Here is a 26,002-nt window from a genome sequence, read left to right as displayed (position 1 = left end):
ACAATATTTTAACTTGATATTCACTCACTTTTATAGATTGGCTATTTTAGAATAAGACCACTTTGAAGTATTATTTTCCAACTAATCTCAACCATATTATTTAATTTGTAATTGTATTTTAATTTTATTATTTTTTATTCTTCACTCTCATTTTGTAACACATCATATTATCTCACCTACCACTAATGACAATCATCACATGTTTGAATTATACACTCAGGGTGACAACTATCCACGTTAAACTAGAATAATACAGTGTAGATCTTAGGACAATATAGAAGAAAATACACATCAAACTCAGATACAATGTATATTACTAATAGATCAATCCATTATTTAATCCAGTTGATCCATGAGAGAAGAATAAATGATCTCCCATTAAGATCCAAAATATTTTGGAGAATTAGATGACAGACATAGGATCATCTTATTAATAGAAATCATCCATCATCCAGGAATTCCAAGATAAAATATAAACTATACCAGTCCACCACCTGTTATCCTTTAATATTATGAATGATTATCAAGACAAAAATACAATAACAGGCAGGACGATATAATTGAGATAGGACTAGTTAGACCATTGATATAATGACATCAGATTTAGTGTTGTTCTTTCACTATTAAATAACATTAAAACTGAATAAATAAATAATAACATAATATCCATAATTGAGACATAAGGAGACAAACAGAAGATAACAAAATTATATTTATAAGGCAATGAGACTATCGTCAAAATAAATAGATCAGTAGCATATATAATAATAAATTGATCTGTATGTCTTCTCTATATACACACTATAGGAACGAATATAAGGTATATACCACCTTTTGTTCCGAATACTAGAAATGAGTGACAGCGATTCAATCCAATCCGGAATATGAGGAGGCGGGACTTCCGGTTGACCGACACGTAAATATGCAAACATTGGGCCGCTCGCTGCCTTTGAGAAAGCCCGGAACGGGCGAAACATGTCAGAGTAGTGAACAGGAAAGCTTATTTTAATTTCAATGTCTAGATAGTTTCTAGGATTAGCCAACGAATTTATAGTTAATGGTATAATTGTGGTGGCCATTTGTCAGTCTTTACTGGTACCGGTCTATAGGATAATAGAGCAGATTACACTGCAAGCACCGATAAGGTTATAATTAGAAGGTATCAGTCGAACTGACTAAAATGGAAAACCAGTAAAATTTGAACAGGATATAATAGCGGGAATCTTTTTCAACCTAAATTGTCCTTTGTTACATACAAAAATGACCTAATTTGAATTGCGGTCACTAAAGTTTGGGGAATCACAACAACTGGTTAAGATTTATAACAGATAATTTCCACAGACTAAGAGGAGATTATATCATACCGATATGCGCATGATTAGATACACAGCGAATGCAAGAAATTATTGTTTCCAATAACTTTAGCTAACTCGTAGGAGACTTAAAATTGATACTCTTATGTTATGCTGTCATGAGACAGAATAATAATCAATATTGTGTTATATTGATTAGATTATTTTTATTAAATAAAACACTGTGATATGTACTAATCCGGACATTACTATACTACAAAATATTGTGAATAACAGAGAACAAATATTTATATACTCTGTGCCTTATGAGGCTCCAATGTTCCTGAAAATTAAGAGAGAAGTGGATACACATTAACTCATGATATTGTAACATTATAGACAAGTATATTAAAAACACCAACATAAGAAACAAGCTAGCTAATCAGAAATGAAGAACAATGTGCATAAAAACCTATATACCAATGCTTAGTTACCCTTTTATTAATATTACTATAAGGGTGGATAATACTAAAGTGACAAGCATTCAAACTGAACATAAATATACAAATTATAACTGTCAGACATATTAACACTGTATTAAGAGAATTTACTATAAGACAGACTCAGCATTAGCTAACAAACCTGAACCACTTTATATAAACAACACAGCTAATGTGGAAAATAACTAACCCAGGATTAGTAGGGAACGAATGCATTCACTAGTATCCCAGTGGCATAGTGTCACTAAACATATGATATTACTTAGTGGGTAAAAATAGATTCAGATATACAACTTGAATATAATAAGTGGTGCTCCCACATTCAATTTACCCCCATTATATTTGAGGGAATCTCACAGCAAAATGGATATATATATATATACTAGTAGCGCTAGTCTTTCTATGATACCTATGTCATTTTGGACAATTTAGTTACTCTACATTTAGTACCCTCTATTTGACTGTAGAACGATAATCAAATACTTTGGCAACCAGATGACATAAGATCTGAGAATCACAGGTTTAACATAACACTTATTATAAATATTAAAGTCAATGACACTGACTACTTATACTATTACTAACAACTGTTAACATTAATTGTCACTGAACACATGACAGTTCATCTGGTACATACTTCCTGTATATTAGCTACAGGGGACTTACCAATATAGTAAATAATTGGAAATAAGGTACCCTTTTGGCACCCGCTCTATCAATCAATCATATTATTTGGCTATATCCATTATAATAATTACACTGGTAATGTAATAGATGTCTGTAAATTAGACATCACAGTACAGAATTATTTATAGAAGTCTATCTAGCATTGGGCTTTTAACCATTTGAGTGTTGTTTTGTAAGTACCATTCTATTTTAATTGTTATTTCAATAAAAGTTATATTTTAAATTAAACTGAGAAGTCCAACCCCTAGTCTGGGCTATAGAGTGCTACAAGTGCGTACTTTGGAGTGAAACATACTGCTGTGTGTCTAGTGCATACTACTCAGTATGTTATATACACTGTACACAGCAGAGCACTCAGTACTGTAAGCACATACTGCTGTCTGTCTAGTGCACACTACTCAGTATGTTACATACACTGTACACAGCAGGCACTCAGTACTGTAAGCACATACTGCTGTCTGTCTAGTGCACACTACTCAGTATGTTATATATACTGTACACAGCAGGGCACTCAGTACTGTAAGCACATACTGCTGTCTGTCTAGTGCACACTACTCAGTATGTTATATACACTGTACACAGCAGGGCACTCAGTACTGTAAGCACATACTACTGTCTAGTGCACACTACTCAGTATGTTATATACACTGTACACAGCAGGGCACTCAGTACTGTAAGCACATACTGCTGTCTGTCTAGTGCACACTACTCAGTATGTTATATACACTGTACACAGCAGGCACTCAGTACTGTAAGCACATACTGCTGTCTGTCTAGTGCACACTACTCAGTATGTTATATACACTGTACACAGCAGGGCACTCAGTACTGTAAGCACATACTGCTGTCTGTCTAGTGCACACTACTCAGTATGTTATATACACTGCACACAGCAGGGCACTCAGTACTGTAAGCACATACTGCTGTCTGTCTAGTGCACACTACTCAGTATGTTATATACACTGTACACAGCAGGCACTCAGTACTGTAAGCACATACTGCTGTCTGTCTAGTGCACACTACTCAGTATGTTATATACACTGTACACAGCAGGGCACTCAGTACTGTAAGCACATACTGCTGTCTGTCTAGTGCACATACTTAGTATGTTATATACACTGTACACAGCAGAGCACTCAGTACTGTAAGCACATACTGCTGTCTGTCTAGTGCACACTACTTAGTATGTTATATACACTGTACACAGCAGGGCACTCAGTACTGTAAGCACATACTGCTGTCTGTCTAGTGCACACTACTCAGTATGTTATATACACTGTACACAGCAGGGCACTCAGTACTGTAAGCACATACTGCTGTCTGTCTAGTGCACACTACTCAGTATGTTATATACACTGTACACAGCAGAGCACTCAATACTGTAAGCACATACTGCTGTCTGTCTAGTGCACATACTTAGTATGTTATATACACTGTACACAGCAGAGCACTCAATACTGTAAGCACATACTGCTGTCTGTCTAGTGCACATACTTAGTATGTTATATACACTGTACACAGCAGAGCACTCAATACTGTAAGCACATACTGCTGTCTGTCTAGTGCACACTACTCAGTATGTTATATACACTGTACACAGCAGGGCACTCAATACTGTAAGCACATACTGCTGTCTGTCTAGTGCACACTACTCAGTATGTTATATACACTGTACACAGCAGGGCACTCAGTACTGTAAGCACATACTGCTGTCTGTCTAGTACACACTACTCAGTATGTTATATACACTGTACACAGCAGGCACTCAGTACTGTAAGCACATACTGCTGTCTGTCTAGTGCACACTACTCAGTATGTTATATACACTGTACACAGCAGGCACTCAGTACTGTAAGCACATACTGCTGTCTGTCTAGTGCACACTACTCAGTATGTTATATACACTGTACACAGCAGGCACTCAGTACTGTAAGCACATACTGCTGTCTGTCTAGTGCACACTACTCAGTATGTTATATACACTGTACACAGCAGGGCACTCAGTACTGTAAGCACATACTGCTGTCTGTCTAGTGCACACTACTCAGTATGTTATATACACTGTACACAGCAGGGCACTCAGTACTGTAAGCACATATTGCTGTCTGTCTAGTGCACACTACTCAGTATGTTATATACACTGTACACAGCAGGGCACTCAGTACTGTAAGCACATACTGCTGTCTAGTGCACACTACTCAGTATGTTATATACACTGTACACAGCAGGCACTCAGTACTGTAAGCACATACTGCTGTCTGTCTAGTGCACACTACTCAGTATGTTATATACACTGTACACAGCAGGGCACTCAGTAAGGTAAGCACATACTGCTGTCTGTCTAGTGCACACTACTCAGTATGTTATATACACTGTACACAGCAGGGCACTCAGTACTGTAAGCACATATTGCTGTCTGTCTAGTGCACACTACTCAGTATGTTATATACACTGTACACAGCAGGGCACTCAGTACTGTAAGCACATATTGCTGTCTGTCTAGTGCACACCACTCAGTATGTTATATACACTGTACACAGCAGGGCACTCAATACTGTAAGCACATACTGCTGTCTAGTGCACACTACTCAGTATGTTATATACACTGTACACAGCAGGGCACTCAGTACTGTAAGCACATACTGCTGTCTGTCTAGTGCACACTACTCAGTATGTTATATACACTGTACACAGCAGGGCACTCAGTACTGTAAGCACATACTGCTGTCTAGTGCACACTACTCAGTATGTTATATACACTGTACACAGCAGGGCACTCAGTACTGTAAGCACATACTGCTGTCTAGTGCACACTACTCAGTATGTTATATACACTGTACACAGCAGGGCACTCAGTACTGTAAGCACATACTGCTGTCTGTCTAGTGCACACTACTCAGTATGTTATATACACTGTACACAGCAGGCACTCAGTACTGTAAGCACATACTGCTGTCTGTCTAGTGCACACTAATCAGTATGTTATATACACTGTACACAGCAGGGCACTCAGTACTGTAAGCACATACTGCTGTCTGTCTAGTGCACACTACTCAGTATGTTATATACACTGTACACAGCAGGGCACTCAGTACTGTAAGCACATACTGCTGTCTGTCTAGTGCACACTACTCAGTATGTTATATACACTGTACACAGCAGAGCACTCAGTACTGTAAGCACATACTGCTGTCTGTCTAGTGCAACACTACTCAGTATGTTATATACACTGTACACAGCAGGGCACTCAGTACTGTAAGCACATACTGCTGTCTGTCTAGTGCACACTACTCAGTATGTTTATATACACTGTACACAGCAGGGCACTCAGTACTGTAAGCACATACTGCTGTCTGTCTAGTGCACACTACTCAGTATGTTATATACACTGTACACAGCAGGGCACTCACTACTGTAAGCACATACTGCTGTCTGTCTAGTGCACACTACTCAGTATGTTATATACACTGTACACAGCAGGGCACTCACTACTGTAAGCACATACTGCTGTCTGTTTAGTGCACACTACTCAGTATGTTATATACACTGTACACAGCAGGGCACTCAATACTGTAAGCACATACTGCTGTCTGTCTAGTGCACACTACTCAGTATGTTATATACACTGTACACAGCAGGCACTCAGTACTGTAAGCACATACTGCTGTCTGTCTAGTGCACACTACTCAGTATGTTATATACACTGTACACAGCAGGGCACTCAGTACTGTAAGCACATACTGCTGTCTGTCTAGTGCACACTACTCAGTATGTTATATACACTGTACACAGCAGGGCACTCAGTACTGTAAGCACATACTGCTGTCTGTCTAGTGCACACTACTCAGTATGTTATATACACTGTACACAGCAGGCACTCAGTACTGTAAGCACATACTGCTGTCTGTCTAGTGCACACTACTCAGTATGTTATATACACTGTACACAGCAGGGCACTCAGTACTGTAAGCACATACTGCTGTCTGTCTAGTGCACACTACTCAGTATGTTATATACACTGTACACAGCAGGGCACTCAGTACTGTAAGCACATACTGCTGTCTGTCTAGTGCACACTACTCAGTATGTTATATACACTGTACACAGCAGGCACTCAGTACTGTAAGCACATACTGCTGTCTGTCTAGTGCACACTACTCAGTATGTTATATACACTGTACACAGCAGGGCACTCAGTACTGTAAGCACATATTGCTGTCTGTCTAGTGCACACTACTCAGTATGTTATATACACTGTACACAGCAGGGCACTCAGTACTGTAAGCACATACTGCTGTCTGTCTAGTGCACACTACTCAGTATGTTATATACACTGTACACAGCAGGCACTCAGTACTGTAAGCACATACTGCTGTCTGTCTAGTGCACACCACTCAGTATGTTATATACACTGTACACAGCAGGGCACTCAATACTGTAAGCACATACTGCTGTCTAGTGCACACTACTCAGTATGTTATATACACTGTACACAGCAGGGCACTCAGTACTGTAAGCACATACTGCTGTCTGTCTAGTGCACACTACTCAGTATGTTATATACACTGTACACAGCAGGGCACTCAGTACTGTAAGCACATACTGCTGTCTAGTGCACACTACTCAGTATGTTATATACACTGTACACAGCAGGGCACTCAGTACTGTAAGCACATACTGCTGTCTGTCTAGTGCACACTACTCAGTATGTTACATACACCGTACACAGCAGGGCACTCAGTACTGTAAGCACATACTGCTGTCTGTCTAGTGCACACTACTAAGTATGTTATATACACTGTACACAGCAGGGCACTTAATACTGTAAGCACATACTGCTGTCTGTCTAGTGCACACTACTCAGTATGTTATATATACTGTACACAGCAGGGCACTCAGTACTGTAAGCACATACTGCTGTCTGTCTAGTGCACACTACTCAGTATGTTATATACACTGTACAACAGCAGGGCACTCAGTACTGTAAGCACATACTGCTGTCTGTCTAATGCACACTACTCAGTATGTTATATACACTGTACAACGCATGGCACTCAGTACTGTAAGCACATACTGCTGTCTGTCTAGTGCACACTACTCAGTATGTTATATACACTGTACACAGCAGGCACTCAGTACTGTAAGCACATACTGCTGTCTGTCTAATGCACTACCTCAGTATGTTATATACAGTGTACACAGCAGCGGCACTCAGTACTGTTAAGCACATACTGCTGTCTGTCTAGTGCACACTACTCAGTATGTTATATACACTGTACACAGCAGGGCACTCAGTACTGTAAGCACATACTGCTGTCTGTCTAGTGCACACTACTCAGTATGTTATATACACTGTACACAGCAGGCACTCAGTACTGTACGCACATACTGCTGTCTGTCTAGTGCACACTACTCAGTATTTTATACACACTGTACGCAGCAGGGCACTCACTACTGTAAGCACATACTGCTGTCTGTCTAGTGCACACTACTCAGTATGTTATATATACTGTACACAGAAGGCACTCAGTACTGTAAGCACATACTGCTGTCTGTCTAGTGCACACTACTCAGTATATTATATACACTGTACACAGCAGGGCACTCAGTACTGTAAGCACATACTGCTGTCTGTCTAGTACACACTACTCAGTATGTTATATACACTGTACACAGCAGGGCACTCAGTACTGTAAGCACATACTGCTGTCTGTCTAGTGCACACTACTCAGTATGTTATATACACTGTACACAGCAGGGCACTCAGTACTGTAAGCACAAACTGCTGTCTAGTGCACACTACTCAGTATGTTATATACACTGCACACAGCAGGGCACTCACTACTGTAAGCACATACTGCTGTCTGTCTAGTGCACACTACTCAGTATGTTATATACACTGTACACAGCAGGGCACTCACTACTGTAAGCACATACTGCTGTCTGTCTAGTGCACACTAGTCAGTATGTTATATACACTGTACACAGCAGGGCACTCAGTACTGTAAGCACATACTGCTGTCTGTCTAGTGCACACTACTCAGTATGTTATATATACTGTACACAGAAGGCACTCAGTACTGTAAGCACATACTGCTGTCTGTCTAGTGCACACTACTCAGTATATTATATACACTGTACACAGCAGGGCACTCAGTACTGTAAGCACATACTGCTGTCTGTCTAGTACACACTACTCAGTATGTTATATACACTGTACACAGCAGGGCACTCAGTACTGTAAGCACATACTGCTGTCTGTCTAGTGCACACTACTCAGTATGTTATATACACTGTACACAGCAGGGCACTCAGTACTGTAAGCACAAACTGCTGTCTAGTGCACACTACTCAGTATGTTATATACACTGTACACAGCAGGGCACTCAGTACTGTAAGCACATACTGCTGTCTGTCTAGTGCACACTACTCAGTATGTTATATACACTGTACACAGCAGGGCACTCACTACTGTAAGCACATACTGCTGTCTGTCTAGTGCACACTAGTCAGTATGTTATATACACTGTACACAGCAGGGCACTCAGTACTGTAAGCACATACTGCTGTCTGTCTAGTGCACACTACTCAGTATGGTATATACACTGTACACAGCAGGGCACTCAGTACTGTAAGCACATACTGCTGTCTGTCTAGTGCACACTACTTAGTATGTTACATACACTGTACACAGCAGGCACTCAGTACTGTAAGCACATACTGCTGTCTGTCTAGTGCACACTACTTAGTATGTTATATACACTGTACACAGCAGGGCACTCAGTACTGTAAGCACATACTGCTGTCTGTCTAATGCACACTACTCAGTATGTTATATACACTGTACACAGCAGGGCACTCAGTACTGTAAGCACATACTGCTGTCTGTCTAGTGCACACTACTCAGTATGTTATATACACTGTACACAGCAGGGCACTCAGTACTGTAAGCACAAACTGCTGTCTAGTGCACACTACTCAGTATGTTATATACACTGCACACAGCAGGGCACTCACTACTGTAAGCACATACTGCTGTCTGTCTAGTGCACACTACTCAGTATGTTATATACACTGTACACAGCAGGGCACTCAGTACTGTAAGCACATACTGCTGTCTGTCTAGTGCACACTACTCAGTATGTTATATACACTGTACACAGCAGGGCACTCAGTACTGTAAGCACATACTGCTGTCTGTCTAGTGCACATACTCAGTATGTTATATACACTGTACACAGCAGGGTACTCAGTACTGTAAGCACATACTGCTGTCTGTCTAATGCACACTACTCAGTTTGTTATATACACTGTACACAGCAGGGCACTCAGTACTGTAAGCACATACTGCTGTCTGTCTAGTGCACACTACTCAGTATGTTATATACACTGTACACAGCAGGGCACTCAGTACTGTAAGCACATACTGCTGTCTAGTGCACACTACTCAGTATGTTATATACACTGTACACAGCAGGCACTCAGTACTGTAAGCACATACTGCTGTCTGTCTAATGCACACTACTCAGTATGTTATATACACTGTACACAGCAGGGCACTCAGTACTGTAAGCACATACTGCTGTCTGTCTAGTGCACACTACTCAGTATGTTATATACACTGTACACAGCAGGGCATCCAGTACTGTAAGCACATACTGCTGTCTGTCTAGTGCACACTACTCAGTATGTTATATACACTGTACACAGCAGGCACTCAGTACTGTAAGCACATACTGCTGTCTGTCTAGTGCACACTACTCAGTATGTTATATACACTGTACACAGCAGGGCACTCAGTACTGTAAGCACATACTGCTGTCTGTCTAGTGCACACTACTCAGTATGTTATATACACTGTACACAGCAGGGCACTCACTACTGTAAGCACATACTGCTGTCTGTCTAGTGCACACTACTCAGTATGTTATACACACTGTACGCAGCAGGGCACTCAGTACTGTAAGCACATACTGCTGTCTGTCTAGTGCACACTACTCAGTATGTTATATACACTGTACACAGCAGGCACTCAGTACTGTAAGCACATACTGCTGTCTGTCTAGTGCAACACTACTCTAGTATGTTATATACACTGTACACAGCAGGGCACTCAGTACTGTAAGCACATACTGCTGTCTGTCTAGTGCACACTACTCAGTATGTTATATACACTGTACACAGCAGGCACTCAGTACTGTAAGCACATACTGCTGTCTGTCTTTTGCACACTACTCAGTATGTTATATACACTGTACACAGCAGGGCACTCAGTACTGTAAGCACATACTGCTGTCTGTCTAGTGCACACTACTCAGTATGTTATATACACTGTACACAGCAGGGCACTCAGTACTGTAAGCACATACTGCTGTCTGTCTAATGCACACTACTCAGTATGTTATATACACTGTACACAGCAGAGCCACTCAGTACTGTAAGCACATACTGCTGTCTGTCTAGTGCACACTACTCAGTATGTTATATACACTGTACACAGCAGGGCACTCAGTACTGTAAGCACATACTGCTGTCTGTCTAGTGCACACTACTCAGTATGTTATATACACTGTACACAGCAGGGCACTCAAGTACTGTAAAGCACATACTGCTGTCTGTCTAGTGCACACTAACTCAGTATGTTATATACACTGTACACAGCAGGGCACTCACTACTGTAAGCACATACTGCTGTCTGTCTAGTGCACACTACTCAGTATGTTATATACACTGTACACAGCAGGGCACTCACTACTGTAAGCACATACTGCTGTCTGTCTAGTGCACACTACTCAGTATGTTATATACACTGTACACAGCAGGGCACTCAATACTGTAAGCACATACTGCTGTCTGTCTAGTGCACACTACTCAGTATGTTATATACACTGTACACAGCAGGGCACTCAGTACTGTAAGCAAATACTGCTGTCTGTCTAGTACACACTACTCAGTATGTTATATACACTGTACACAGCAGGCACTCAGTACTGTAAGCACATACTGCTGTCTGTCTAGTGCACACTACTCAGTATGTTATATACACTGTACACAGCAGGGCACTCAGTACTGTAAGCACATACTGCTGTCTGTCTAGTGCACACTACTCAGTATGTTATATACACTGCACACAGCAGGGCACTCAGTTACCTGTTAAGCACATACTGCTGTCTGTCTAGTGCACACTACTCAGTATGTTATATACACTGTACACAGCAGGGCACTCAGTACTGTAAGCACATACTGCTGTCTGTCTAGTGCACATACTTAGTATGTTATATACACTGTACACAGCAGGGCACTCACTACTGTAAGCACATACTGCTGTCTGTCTAGTGCACACTACTCAGTATGTTATATACACTGTACACAGCAGGGCACTCACTACTGTAAGCACATACTGTTGTCTGTCTAGTGCACACTACTCAGTATGTTATATACACTGTACACAGCAGAGCACTCAGTACTGTAAGCACATACTGCTGTCTGTCTAGTGCACACTACTCAGTATGTTATATACACTGTACACAGCAGGGCACTCAGTACTGTAAGCACATATTTCTGTTTAGTGCACACTACTCAGTATGTTATATACACTGTACACAGCAGGGCACTCAATACTGTAAGCACAAACTGCTGTCTAGTGCACACTACTCAGTATGTTATATACACTGTATACAGCAGGGCACTCAGTGCTGTAAGCACATACTGCTGTCTGTCTAATGCACACTACTCAGTATGTTATATACACTGTACACAGCAGGGCACTCAGTACTGTAAGCACATACTGCTGTCTGTCTAGTGCACATACTCAGTATGTTACATACACTGTACACATCAGGGCACTCACTACTGTAAGCACATACTGCTGTCTGTCTAATGCACACTACTCAGTATGTTATATACACTGTACACAGCAGGGCACTCAGTACTGTAAGCACATACTGCTGTCTGTCTAGTGCACACTACTCAGTATGTTATATACACTGTATACAGCAGGGCACTCAGTGCTGTAAGCACATACTGCTGTCTGTCTAATGCACACTACTCAGTATGTTATATACACAGTACACAGCAGGGCACTCAGTACTGTAAGCACATACTGCTGTCTGTCTAATGCACACTACTCAGTATGTTATATACACTGTACACAGCAGGGCACTCACTACTGTAAGCACATACTGCTGTCTGTCTAATGCACACTACTCAGTATGTTATATACACTGTACACAGCAGGGCACTCACTACTGTAAGCACATACTGCCGTCTGTCTAGTGCACACTACTCAGTATGTTATATACACTGTACACAGCAGGGCACTCAGTATTGTAAGCACATACTGCTGTCTGTCTAGTGCACACTACTCAGTATGTTATATACACTGTACACAGCAGGGCACTCAGTACTGTAAGCAAATACTGCTGTCTGTCTAGTGCACACTACTCAGTATGTTATATACACTGTACACAGCAGGGCACTCAGTACTATAAGCACATACTGCTGTCTGTCTAGTGCACACTACTCAGTATGTTATATACACTGTACACAGCAGGCAGTACTGTAAGCCACATACTGCTGTCTGTCTAGTGCACACTACACAGTATGTTATATACACTGATACACAGCAGGGCACTCAGTACTGTAAGCACATACTGCTGTCTGTCTAGTGCACACTACTCAGTATGTTATATACACTGTACACAGCAGGGCACTCACTACTGTAAGCACATACTGCTGTCTGTCTAGTGCACACTACTCAGTATGTTATATATACTGTACACAGCAGGCACTCAGTACTGTAAGCACATACTGCTGTCTGTCTAGTGCACACTACTCAGTATGTTATATACACTGTACACATCAGGGCACTCAATACTGTAAGCACATACTGCTGTCTGTCTAATGCACACCACTCAGTATGTTATATACACTGTACACATCAGGGCACTCAGTACTGTAAGCACATACTGCTGTCTGTCTAGTGCACACTACTCAGTATGTTATATACACTGTACACAGCAGGGCACTCCGTACTGTAAGCACATACTGCTGTCTGTCTAGTGCACACTACTCAGTATGTTATATACACTGTACACAGCAGGGCACTCAGTACTGTAATCACATACTGCTGTCTAGTGCACACTACTCAGTATGTTATATACACTGTACACAGCAGGGCACTCAGTACTGTAAGCACATACTGCTGTCTGTCTAGTGCACACTACTCAGTATGTTATATACACTGTACACAGCAGGACACTCAGTACTGTAAGCACATACTGCTGTCTGTCTAGTGCACACTACTCAGTATGTTATATACACTGTACACAGCAGGGCACTCAGTACTGTAAGCACATACTGCTGTCTGTCTAGTGCACACTACTCAGTATGTTATATACACTGTACACAGCAGGGCACTCAGTACTGTAAGCACATACTGCTGTCTGTCTAGTGCACACTACTCAGTATGTTATATACACTGTACACAGCAGGGCACTCAGTACTGTAAGCACATATTGCTGTCTGTCTAGTGCACACTACTCAGTATGTTATATACACTGTACACAGCAGGCACTCAGTACTGCAAGCACATACTGCTGTCTGTCTAGTGCACACTACTCAGTATGTTATATACACTGTACACAGCAGGCACTCAGTACTGTAAGCACATACTGCTGTCTGTCTAGTGCACACTACTCAGTATGTTATATACACTGTACACAGCAGGGCACTCACTACTGTAAGCACATACTGCTGTCTTTCTAGTGCACACTACTCAGTATGTTATATACACTGTACACTGCTGGCACTCAGTACTGTAAGCACATACTGCTGTCTGTCTAGTGCACACTACTCAGTATGTTATATACACTGTACACAGCAGGGCACTCAATACTGTAAGCACATAATGCTGTCTGTCTAAGTGCACACTACTCAGTATGTTATTATACACTGTACACAGCAGGGCACTCAGTACTGTAAGCACATACTGCTGTCTGTCTAGTGCACACTACTCAGTATGTTATATACACTGTACACAGCAGGGCACTCAGTACTGTAAGCACATACTGCTGTCTGTCTAGTGCACACTACTCAGTATGTTATATTACACTGTACACAGCAGGGCACTCAGTACTGTAAGCACATACTGCTGTCCTGTCTAGTGCACACTATCAGTATGTTATATACACTGTAACAGCAGGGCACTCAGTACCTGTAAGCACATATGCTGTCTGTCTAGTAGCACACTACTCAGTATGTTATATACAATGTAACAGCAGGGCACTCAGTACTGTAAGCACAATACTGCTGTCTGTCTAGTGCCACACTACTCAGTATGTTATATACACTGTACACAGCCGGGCACTCAGTACTGTAAGCACATACTGCTGTCTGTCCTAGTGCCACACTACTCAGTATGTTATCTACACTGTACCACAGCAGGGCACTCAGTCTGTAAGCACATACTGCTGTCTGTCTAGTGCACACTACTCAGTATGTTATATTAAATGTACACAGCAGGCACTCAGTTACTGTAAGCACATACTGCTGTCTGTCTAGTACACACTAATCAGTATGTCTATATACACTGTACACAGCAGGCACTCAGTACTGTAAGCACATACTGCTGTCTGTCTAGTACACACTACTCAGTATGTTATATACACTGTACACAGCAGGGCACTCAGTACTGTAAGCACATACTGCTGTCTGTCTAGTGCACACTACTCAGTATGTTATATACACTGTACACAGCAGGGCACTTAATACTGTAAGCACATACTGCTGTCTGTCTAGTGCACACTACTCAGTATGTTATATACACTGTACACAGCAGGCACTCAGTACTGTAATCACATACTGCTGTCTGTCTAATGCACACTACTCAGTATGTTATATACACTGTACAGAGCAGGGCACTCAGTACTGTAAGCACATACTGCTGTCTGTCTAGTGTACACTACTCAGTATGTTATATACACTGTACACAGCAGGCACTCAGTACTGTAAGCACATACTGCTGTCTGTCTAGTGCACACTACTCAGTATTTTATACACACTGTACGCAGCAGGGCACTCAGTACTGTAAGCACATACTGCTGTCTGTCTAGTGCACACTACTCAGTATGTTATATACACTGTACGCAGCAGGGCACTCAGTACTGTAAGCACATACTGCTGTCTGTCTAGTGCACAACTACTACAGTATGTTATATACACTGTACAACAGCAGGCACTCAGTACTGTACAGCACATACTGCTGTCCTGTCTTAGTGCAACACTACTCAGTATGTTATATACACTGTACACAGTGCAGGCACTCAGTACTGTAAGCACATACTGCTGTCTTCTAGGCACACTACTCTAGTAAGTTATATACACTGTACACTAGCAGGGCACTCAGTACTGTAATCACTACTGCTGCTGTCTAATGCACACTACTCAGTACTGTTATATACAACTGGTGTACAGCAGCAGGGCACTCAGTACTGTAAGCACATTACTGCTGTCTGTCTAGTGCACACTACTACAGTATGTTATATACACTGTACACAGGCAGGGCACATCATTACTGTAAGCACATACTGCTGTCTGTCTAGTGCACACTACATCAGTCATGTTATACACTGTACGCAGCAGGGGCACTCCAGTACTGTAAGGCACATACTGCTGTTCTGTCAAGTGCACACTACTCAGTATGTTTATATACACTGTACACAGCAGGGCTAACTCAGTACTGTAAGCACATACTGCTGTCTGTCTAGTGCACACTACTCAGTATGTTATATACACTGTACACAGCAGGCACTCAGTACTGTAAGCACATACTGCTGTCTACTGCACACTACTCAGTATGTTATATACACTGTACACAGCAGGGCACTCAGTACTGTACGCACATACTGCTGTCTGTCTAGTGCACACTACTCAGTATGTTATATACACTGTACACAGCAGGGCACTCAGTACTGTAAGCACATACTGCTGTCTGTCTAGTGCACACTACTCAGTATGTTATATACACTGTACACAGCAGGGCACTCAGTACTGTACGCACATACTGCTGTCTGTCTAGTGCACACTACTCAGTATGTTATATACACTGTACACAGCAGGGCACTCAGCACTGTAAGCACATACTGCTGTCTAGTGCACACTACTCAGTATGTTATATACACTGTACACAGCAGGGCACTCAGTACTGTAAGCACATACTGCTGTCTGTCTAGTGCACACTACTCAGTATGTTATATACACTGTACACAGCAGGGCACTCAGTACTGTAAGCACATACTGCTGTCTGTCTAGTGCACACTACTCAGTATGTTATATACACTGTACACAGCAGGGCACTCAGTACTGTAAGCACATACTGCTGTCTGTCTAGTGCACACTACTCAGTATGTTATATACACTGTACACAGCAGGGCACTCAGTACTGTAAGCACATACTGCTGTCTGTCTAGTGCACACTACTTAGTATGTTATATACACTGTACAAAGCAGGGCACTCAGTACTGTAAGCACATACTGCTGTCTGTCTAGTGCACACTACTCAGTATGTTATATACACTGTACACAGCAGAGCACTCAGTACTGTAAGCACATACTGCTTTCTGTCTAGTGCACACTACTCAGTATGTTATATACACTGTACACAGCAGGGCACTCACTACTGTACGCACATACTGCTGTCTGTCTAGTGCACACTACTCAGTATGTTATATACACTGTACACAGCAGGGCACTCAGTACTGTAAGCACATACTGCTGTCTGTCTAGTGCACACTACTCAGTATGTTATATACACTGTACACAGCAGGGCACTCAGTACTGTAAGCACATACTGCTGTCTGTCTAATGCACACTACTCAGTATGTTATATACACTGTACACAGCAGGACACTCAGTACTGTAAGCACATACTGCTGTCTGTCTAGTGCACACTACTCAGTATGTTATATACACTGTACACAGCAGGCACTCAGTACTGTAAGCACATACTGCTGTCTGTCTAATGCACACTACTCAGTATGTTATATACACTGTACACTAGCAGGGCACTCAGTACTGTAAGCACATACTGCTGTCTGTCTAGTGCACACTACTCAGTATGTTATATACACTGTACACAGCAGGCACTCAGTACTGTAAGCACATACTGCTGTCTGTCTAATGCACACTACTCAGTATGTTATATACACTGTACACAGCAGGGCACTCAGTACTGTAAGCACATACTGCTGTCTGTCTAGTGCACACTACTCAGTATGTTATATACACTGTACACAGCAGGGCACTCAGTACTGTAAGCACATACTGCTGTCTGTCTAGTGCACACTACTCAGTATGTTATATACACTGTACACAGCAGGCACTCAGTACTGTAAGCACATACTGCTGTCTGTCTAATGCACACTACTCAGTATGTTATATACACTGTACACAGCAGGGCACTCAGTACTGTAAGCACATACTGCTGTCTGTCTAGTGCACACTACTCAGTATTTTATATACACTGTACACAGCAGGGCACTCAGTACTGTAAGCACATACTGCTGTCTAGTGCACACTACTCAGTATGTTATATACACTGTACACAGCAGGCACTCAGTACTGTAAGCACATACTGCTGTTTGTCTAGTGCACACTACTCAGTATGTTATATACACTGTACACAGCAGGGCACTCAGTACTGTAAGCACATACTGCTGTCTGTCTAGTGCACACTACTCAGTATGTTATATACACTGTACACAGCAGGGCACTCAGTACTGTAAGCACATACTGCTGTCTAGTGCACACTACTCAGTATGTTATATACACTGTACACAGCAGGGCACTCAGTACTGTAAGCACATACTGCTGTCTGTCTAGTGCACACTACTCAGTATGTTATATACACTGTACACAGCAGGGCACTCACTACTGTAAGCACATACTGCTGTCTGTCTAGTGCACACTACTCAGCATGTTATATACACTGTACACAGCAGAGCACTCAGTACTGTAAGCACATACTGCTGTCTGTCTAGTGCACACTACTCAGTATGTTATATACACTGTACACAGCAGGGCACTCAGTACTGTAAGCACATATTTCTGTTTAGTGCACACTACTCAGTATGTTATATACACTGTACACAGCAGGGCACTCAATACTGTAAGCACAAACTGCTGTCTAGTGCACACTACTCAGTATGTTATATACACTGTACACAGCAGGGCACTCAGTACTGTAAGCACATACTGCTGTCTGTCTAGTGCACACTACTCAGTATGTTATATACACTGTACACAGCAGGGCACTCAGTACTGTAAGCACATACTGCTGTCTGTCTAGGGCACACTACTCAGTATGTTATATACACTGTACACAGCAGGGCACTCAGTACTGTAAGCACATACTGCTGTCTGTCTAATGCACACTACTCAGTATGTTATATACACTGTACACAGCAGGGCACTCAGTACTGTAAGCACATACTGCTGTCTGTCTAGTGCACATACTCAGTATGTTACATACACTGTACACATCAGGGCACTCACTACTGTAAGCACATACTGCTGTCTGTCTAATGCACACTACTCAGTATGTTATATACACTGTACACAGACGGGCACTCACTACTGTAAGCACATACTGCCGTCTGTCTAGTGCACACTACTCAGTATGTTATATACACTGTACACAGCAGGGCACTCAGTACTGTAAGCACATACTGCTGTCTGTCTAGTGCACACTACTCAGTATTGTATATACACTGTACACAGCAGGGCACTCAGTACTGTAAGCAAATACTGCTGTCTGTCTAGTGCACACTACTCAGTATGTTATATACACTGTACACAGCAGGGCACTCAGTACTGTAAGCACATACTGCTGTCTGTCTAGTGCACACTACTCAGTATGTTATATACACTGTACACAGCAGGCACTCAGTACTGTAAGCACATACTGCTGTCTGTCTAGTGCACACTACTCAGTATGTTATATACACTGTACACAGCAGGCACTCAGTACTGTAAGCACATACTGCTGTCTGTCTAGTGCACACTACTCAGTATGTTATATACACTGTACACAGCAGGGCACTCAGTACTGTAAGCACATACTGCTGTCTGTCTAATGCACACCACTCAGTATGTTATATACACTGTACACATCAGGGCACTCAGTACTGTAAGCACATACTGCTGTCTGTCTAGTGCACACTACTCAGTATGTTATATACACTGTACACAGCAGGGCACTCAGTACTGTAAGCACATACTGCTGTCTGTCTAATGCACACTACTCAGTATGTTATATATACTGTACACAGCAGGGCACTCAGTACTGTAAGCACATACTGCTGTCTGTCTAGTGCACACTACTCAGTATGTTATATACACTGTACACAGCAGGGCACTCAGTACTGTAATCACATACTGCTGTCTAGTGCACACTACTCAGTATGTTATATACACTGTACACAGCAGGGCACTCAGTACTGTAAGCACATACTGCTGTCTGTCTAGTGCACACTACTCAGTATGTTATATACACTGTACACAGCAGGGCACTCAGTACTGTAAGCACATACTGCTGTCTGTCTAGTGCACACTACTCAGTATGTTATATACACTGTACACAGCAGGGCACTCAGTACTGTAAGCACATATTGCTGTCTGTCTAGTGCACACTACTCAGTATGTTATATACACTGTACACAGCAGGCACTCAGTACTGCAAGCACATACTGCTGTCTGTCTAGTGCACACTACTCAGTATGTTATATACACTGTACACAGCAGGCACTCAGTACTGTAAGCACATACTGCTGTCTGTCTAGTGCACACTACTCAGTATGTTATATACACTGTACACAGCAGGGCACTCAATACTGTAAGCACATACTGCTGTCTGTCTAATGCACACTACTCAGTATGTTATATACACTGTACACAGCAGGGCACTCAGTACTGTAAGCACATACTGCTGTCTGTCTAGTGCACACTACTCAGTATGTTATATACACTGTACACAGCAGGCACTCAGTACTGTAAGCACATACTGCCGTCTGTCTAGTGCACACTACTCAGTATGTTATATACACTGTACACAGCAGGGCACTCACTACTGTAAGCACATACTGCCGTCTGTCTAGTGCACACTACTCAGTATGTTATATACACTGTACACAGCAGGGCACTCAGTACTGTAAGCACATACTGCTGTCTGTCTAGTGCACACTACTCAGTATGTTATATACACTGTACACAGCAGGGCACTCAGTACTGTAAGCACATACTGCTGTCTGTCTAGTGCACACTACTCAGTATGTTATATACACTGTACACAGCAGGGCACTCAGTACTGTAAGCACATACTGCTGTCTAGTGCACACTACTCAGTATGTTATATACACTGTAAACAGCAGGGCACTCAGTACTGTAAGCACATACTGCTGTTTGTCTAGTGCACACTACTCAGTATGTTATATACACTGTACACAGCAGGGCACTCAGTACTGTAAGCACATACTGCTGTCTGTCTAGTGCACACTACTCAGTATGTTATATACACTGTAAACAGCAGGGCACTCAGTACTGTAAGCACATACTGCTGTTTGTCTAGTGCACACTACTCAGTATGTTATATACACTGTACACAGCAGGGCACTCAGTACTGTAAGCACATACTGCTGTCTGTCTAGTGCACACTACTCAGTATGTTATATACATTGTACACAGCAGGGCACTCAGTACTGTAAGCACATACTGCTGTCTAGTGCACACTACTCAGTATGTTATATACACTGTACACAGCAGGGCACTCAGTACTGTAAGCACATACTGCTGTCTGTCTAGTGCACACTACTCAGTATGTTATATACACTGTACACAGCAGGGCACTCAGTACTGTAAGCACATACTGCTGTCTAGTGCACACTACTCAGTATGTTATATACACTGTAAACAGCAGGGCACTCAGTACTGTAAGCACATACTGCTGTTTGTCTAGTGCACACTACTCAGTATGTTATATACACTGTACACAGCAGGGCACTCAATACTGTAAGCACATACTGCTGTCTGTCTAGTGCACACTACTCAGTATGTTATATACACTGTACACAGCAGGGCACTCAGTACTGTAAGCACATACTGCTGTCTGTCTAGTGCACACTACTCAGTATGTTATATACACTGTACACAGCAGGGCACTCAGTACTGTAAGCACATACTGCTGTCTGTCTAGTGCACACTACTCAGTATGTTATATACACTGTACACAGCAGGCACTCAGTACTGTAAGCACATACTGCTGTCAGTCTAATGCACACTACTCAGTATGTTATATACACTGTACACAGCAGGGCACTCAGTACTGTAAGCACATACTGCTGTCTGTCTAGTGCACACTACTCAGTATGTTATATACACTGTACACAGTAGGGCACTCACTACTGTAAGCACATACTGCTGTCTGTCTAATGCACACTACTCAGTATGTTATATATACTGTACACAGCAGGGCACTCAGTACTGTAAGCACATACTGCTGTCTGTCTAGTGCACACTACTCAGTATGTTATATACACTGTACACCGCAGGGCACTCAGTACTGTAAGCACATACTGCTGTCTGTCTAGTGCACACTACTTAGTATGTTATATACACTGTACACAGCAGGGCACTCAGTACTGTAAGCACATACTGCTGTCTGTCTAGTGCACACTACTCAGTATGTTATATACACTGTACACAGCAGGACACTCAGTACTGTAAGCACATACTGCTGTCTAGTGCACACTACTCAGTATGTTATATACACTGTACACAGCAGGGCACTCAGTACTATAAGAACATACTGCTGTCTAGTGCACACTACTCAGTATGTTATATACACTGTACACAGCAGGGCACTCAGTACTGTAAGCACATACTGCTGTCTGTCTAGTGCACATACTTAGTATGTTATATACACTGTACACAGCAGGGTACTCAGTACTGTAAGCACATACTGCTGTCTGTCTAGTGCACACTACTCAGTATGTTATATACACTGTATACAGCAGGGCACTCAGTGCTGTAAGCACATACTGCTGTCTGTCTAATGCACACTACTCAGTATGTTACATACACTGTACACAGCAGGGCACTCAGTACTGTAAGCACATACTGCTGTCTGTCTAGTGCACACTACTCAGTATGTTATATACACTGTACACAGCAGGGCACTCAGTACTGTAAGCACATACTGCTGTCTGTCTAGTACACACTACTCAGTATGTTATATACACTGTACACAGCAGGGCACTCAGTACTGTAAGCACATACTGCTGTCTGTCTAGTACACGCTACTCAGTATGTTATATACACTGTACACAGCAGGCACTCAGTACGTTATATACACTGTACACAGCAGGCACTCAGTACTGTAAGCACATACTGCTGTCTGTCTAGTGCACACTACTCAGTATGTTATATACACTGTACACAGCAGGCACTCAGTACTGTAAGCACATACTGCTGTCTGTCTAGTGCACACTACTCAGTATGTTATATACACTGTACACAGCAGGGCACTCAGTACTGTAAGCACATACTGCTGTCTGTCTAGTGCACACTACTCAGTATGTTATATACACTGTACACAGCAGGCACTCAGTACTGTAAGCACATACTGCTGTCTGTCTAGTACACACTACTCAGTATGTTATATACACTGTACACAGCAGGGCACTCAGTACTGTAAGCACATACTGCTGTGTGTCTAGTGCACACTACTCAGTATGTTATATACACTGTACACAGCAGGGCACTCAGTACTGTAAGCACATACTGCTGTCTGTCTAGTGCACACTACTCAGTATGTTATATACACTGTACACAGCAGGGCACTCAGTACTGTAAGCACATACTGCTGTCTGTCTAGTGCACACTACTCAGTATGTTATATACACTGTACACAGCAGGCACTCAGTACTGTAAGCACATACTGCTGTTTGTCTAGTGCACACTACTCAGTATGTTATATACACTGTACACAGCAGGCACTCAGTACTGTAAGCACATACTGCTGTCTGTCTAGTGCACACTACTCAGTATGTTATATACACTGTACACAGCAGGGCACTCAGTACTGTAAGCACATACTGCTGTCTGTCTAGTGCACACTACTCAGTATGTTATATACACTGTACACAGCAGGCACTCAGTACTGTAAGCACATACTGCTGTCTCTGTCTAGTGCACACTACTCAGTATGTTATATACACTGTACACAGCAGGCACTCAGTACTGTAAGCACATACTGCTGTCTGTCTAGTACACACTACTCAGTATGTTATATACACTGTACACAGCAGGGCACTCAGTACTGTAAGCACATACTGCTGTCTGTCTAGTACACACTACTCAGTATGTTATATACACTGTACACAGCAGGGCACTCAGTACTGTAAGCACATACTGCTGTCTGTCTAGTGCACACTACTCAGTATGTTATATACACTGTACACAGCAGGCACTCAGTACTGTAAGCACATACTGCTGTCTGTCTAGTGCACGCTACTCAGTATGTTATATACACTGTACACAGCAGGCACTCAGTACTGTAAGCACATACTGCTGTCTGTCTAGTGCACACTACTCAGTATGTTATATACACTGTACACAGCAGGCACTCAGTACTGTAAGCACATACTGCTGTCTGTCTAGTGCACACTACTCAGTATGTTATATACACTGTACACAGCAGGGCACTCAGTACTGTAAGCACATACTGCTGTCTGTCTAGTACACACTACTCAGTATGTTATATACACTGTACACAGCAGGCACTCAGTACTGTAAGCACATACTGCTGTCTGTCTAGTACACACTACTCAGTATGTTATATACACTGTACACAGCAGGGCACTCAGTACTGTAAGCACATACTGCTGTCTGTCTAGTACACACTACTCAGTATGTTATATACACTGTACACAGCAGGCACTCAGTACTGTAAGCACATACTGCTGTCTGTCTAGTGCACACTACTCAGTATGTTATATATACTGTACACAGCAGGCACTCAGTACTGTAAGCACATACTGCTGTCTGTCTAGTGCACACTACTCAGTATGTTATATACACTGTACACAGCAGGGCACTCAGTACTGTAAGCACATACTGCTGTCTGTCTAGTGCACACTACTCAGTATGTTATATACACTGTACACAGCAGGGCACTCAGTACTGTAAGCACATACTGCTGTCTGTCTAGTGCACATTACTCAGTATGTTATATACACTGTACACAGCAGGCACTCAGTACTGTAAGCACATACTGCTGTCTGTCTAGTGCACACTACTCAGTATGTTATATACACTGTACACAGCAGGGCACTCAGTACTGTAAGCACATACTGCTGTCTCTGTCTAGTGCACACTACTCAGTATGTTATATACACTGTACACAGCAGGGCACTCAGTACTGTAAGCACATACTGCTGTCTAGTACACACTACTCAGTATGTTATATACACTGTACACAGCAGGGCACTCAGTACTGTAAGCACATACTGCTGTCTCTGTCTAGTGCACACTACTCAGTATGTTATATACACTGTACAAAACAGGACACTGAGCACCAAACCTCAGCAGCACCGTGGGACTCACAGACTGATTGACTCCAACATCCATTCATCATATTCCTCAGTGTCCATGGGTAGAGGCTAGATCCTTTCCGGGTAGAGGACCCACTGACGTCACATCAGTCACATGACAGTAGTGATCACATGATATAGATAGTTTAGGTTGCAGACTATAGCAATCACCTGTAGAACGAATAAACCGGACCCTGATAAGAGGCTTATTTATAGCAGACGCCCATAGATGTGCAGTTTGTCATTTTACAGAAGTACATAATGGGAAACTTATTAGTCCACGAGTTTTACTATAAACAGACCTGGGTGTGGGACAAGATTGTAGGTGGAGCCAAACAAGTGTTTGTTATCTTTTCATTTATTTTTGATAGATTTTTCAAAGATAAAAGCGGAAAAGAGCAAAATAAAGGAATAAAAGTTTGAATAATCCAATGATAAAACAAGTACGTTGGTTTCTTATTCAAGCTGTTTTTTATTCGTGAAATTCTGTTTCTTATTCATGGAAGTTGGTTTCTTATTTAAATTTGTTAGAACTAAAGGAGTTCAGCACCAGTGTTAGAAATGTTCTTGCTGCAGGGTTCACAATAAACCCTGTTGTCAGACTGCTTTAAATTGACTTTAAAATAAAAATATAGGTTTTATTTAAATAATAATACGATTCATATAATGTAGTTCCACAGAGGTGAATTCCCTTTATACAACAATTGGATATACAAACTGGAAAAACGGGTACCAATACAAATATTACTATTTTGAATAAGTAACTGATATTTTCAAAGGGTTAATAACCATTGGGCCACTGATTTCACTATGAATATATACAGGGTAGATCTCCCTCCATGACATGCAATTGTTTTTAGCATGGCCCAATGGTGTTTTG

At 42.0% G+C, this 26,002-nt stretch overlaps 1 protein-coding gene across 2 annotated transcripts in view; it reads right to left on the bottom strand.

Annotated features, from left to right (window-relative positions):
* The window catches only part of WDR73 (WD repeat domain 73), a 114,123-nt gene extending 88,858 nt beyond the window's left edge, over positions 1-25,265 (bottom strand). The window contains exon 1 of one of the 2 annotated variants that reach the window (XM_053708743.1): positions 25,136-25,265. In XM_053708743.1, coding sequence (XP_053564718.1) covers positions 25,136-25,182 — 47 coding nt within the window. In that variant the 5' untranslated portion in view covers positions 25,183-25,265. Of the gene's footprint in view, positions 1-25,112 lie in introns of both variants that reach the window. The other variant, XM_053708744.1, reaches the window with a different exon arrangement.
* Positions 25,266-26,002: the final 737 nt, after the last annotated feature.

The sequence above is a fragment of the Bombina bombina genome, chromosome 3 (genome assembly GCF_027579735.1).
Source record: "Bombina bombina isolate aBomBom1 chromosome 3, aBomBom1.pri, whole genome shotgun sequence".
NCBI lineage: Eukaryota > Metazoa > Chordata > Amphibia > Anura > Bombinatoridae > Bombina > Bombina bombina.
Note: the sequence above shows the minus strand (reverse complement) of the source record. Positions and strands in the feature narration are given on the sequence as shown.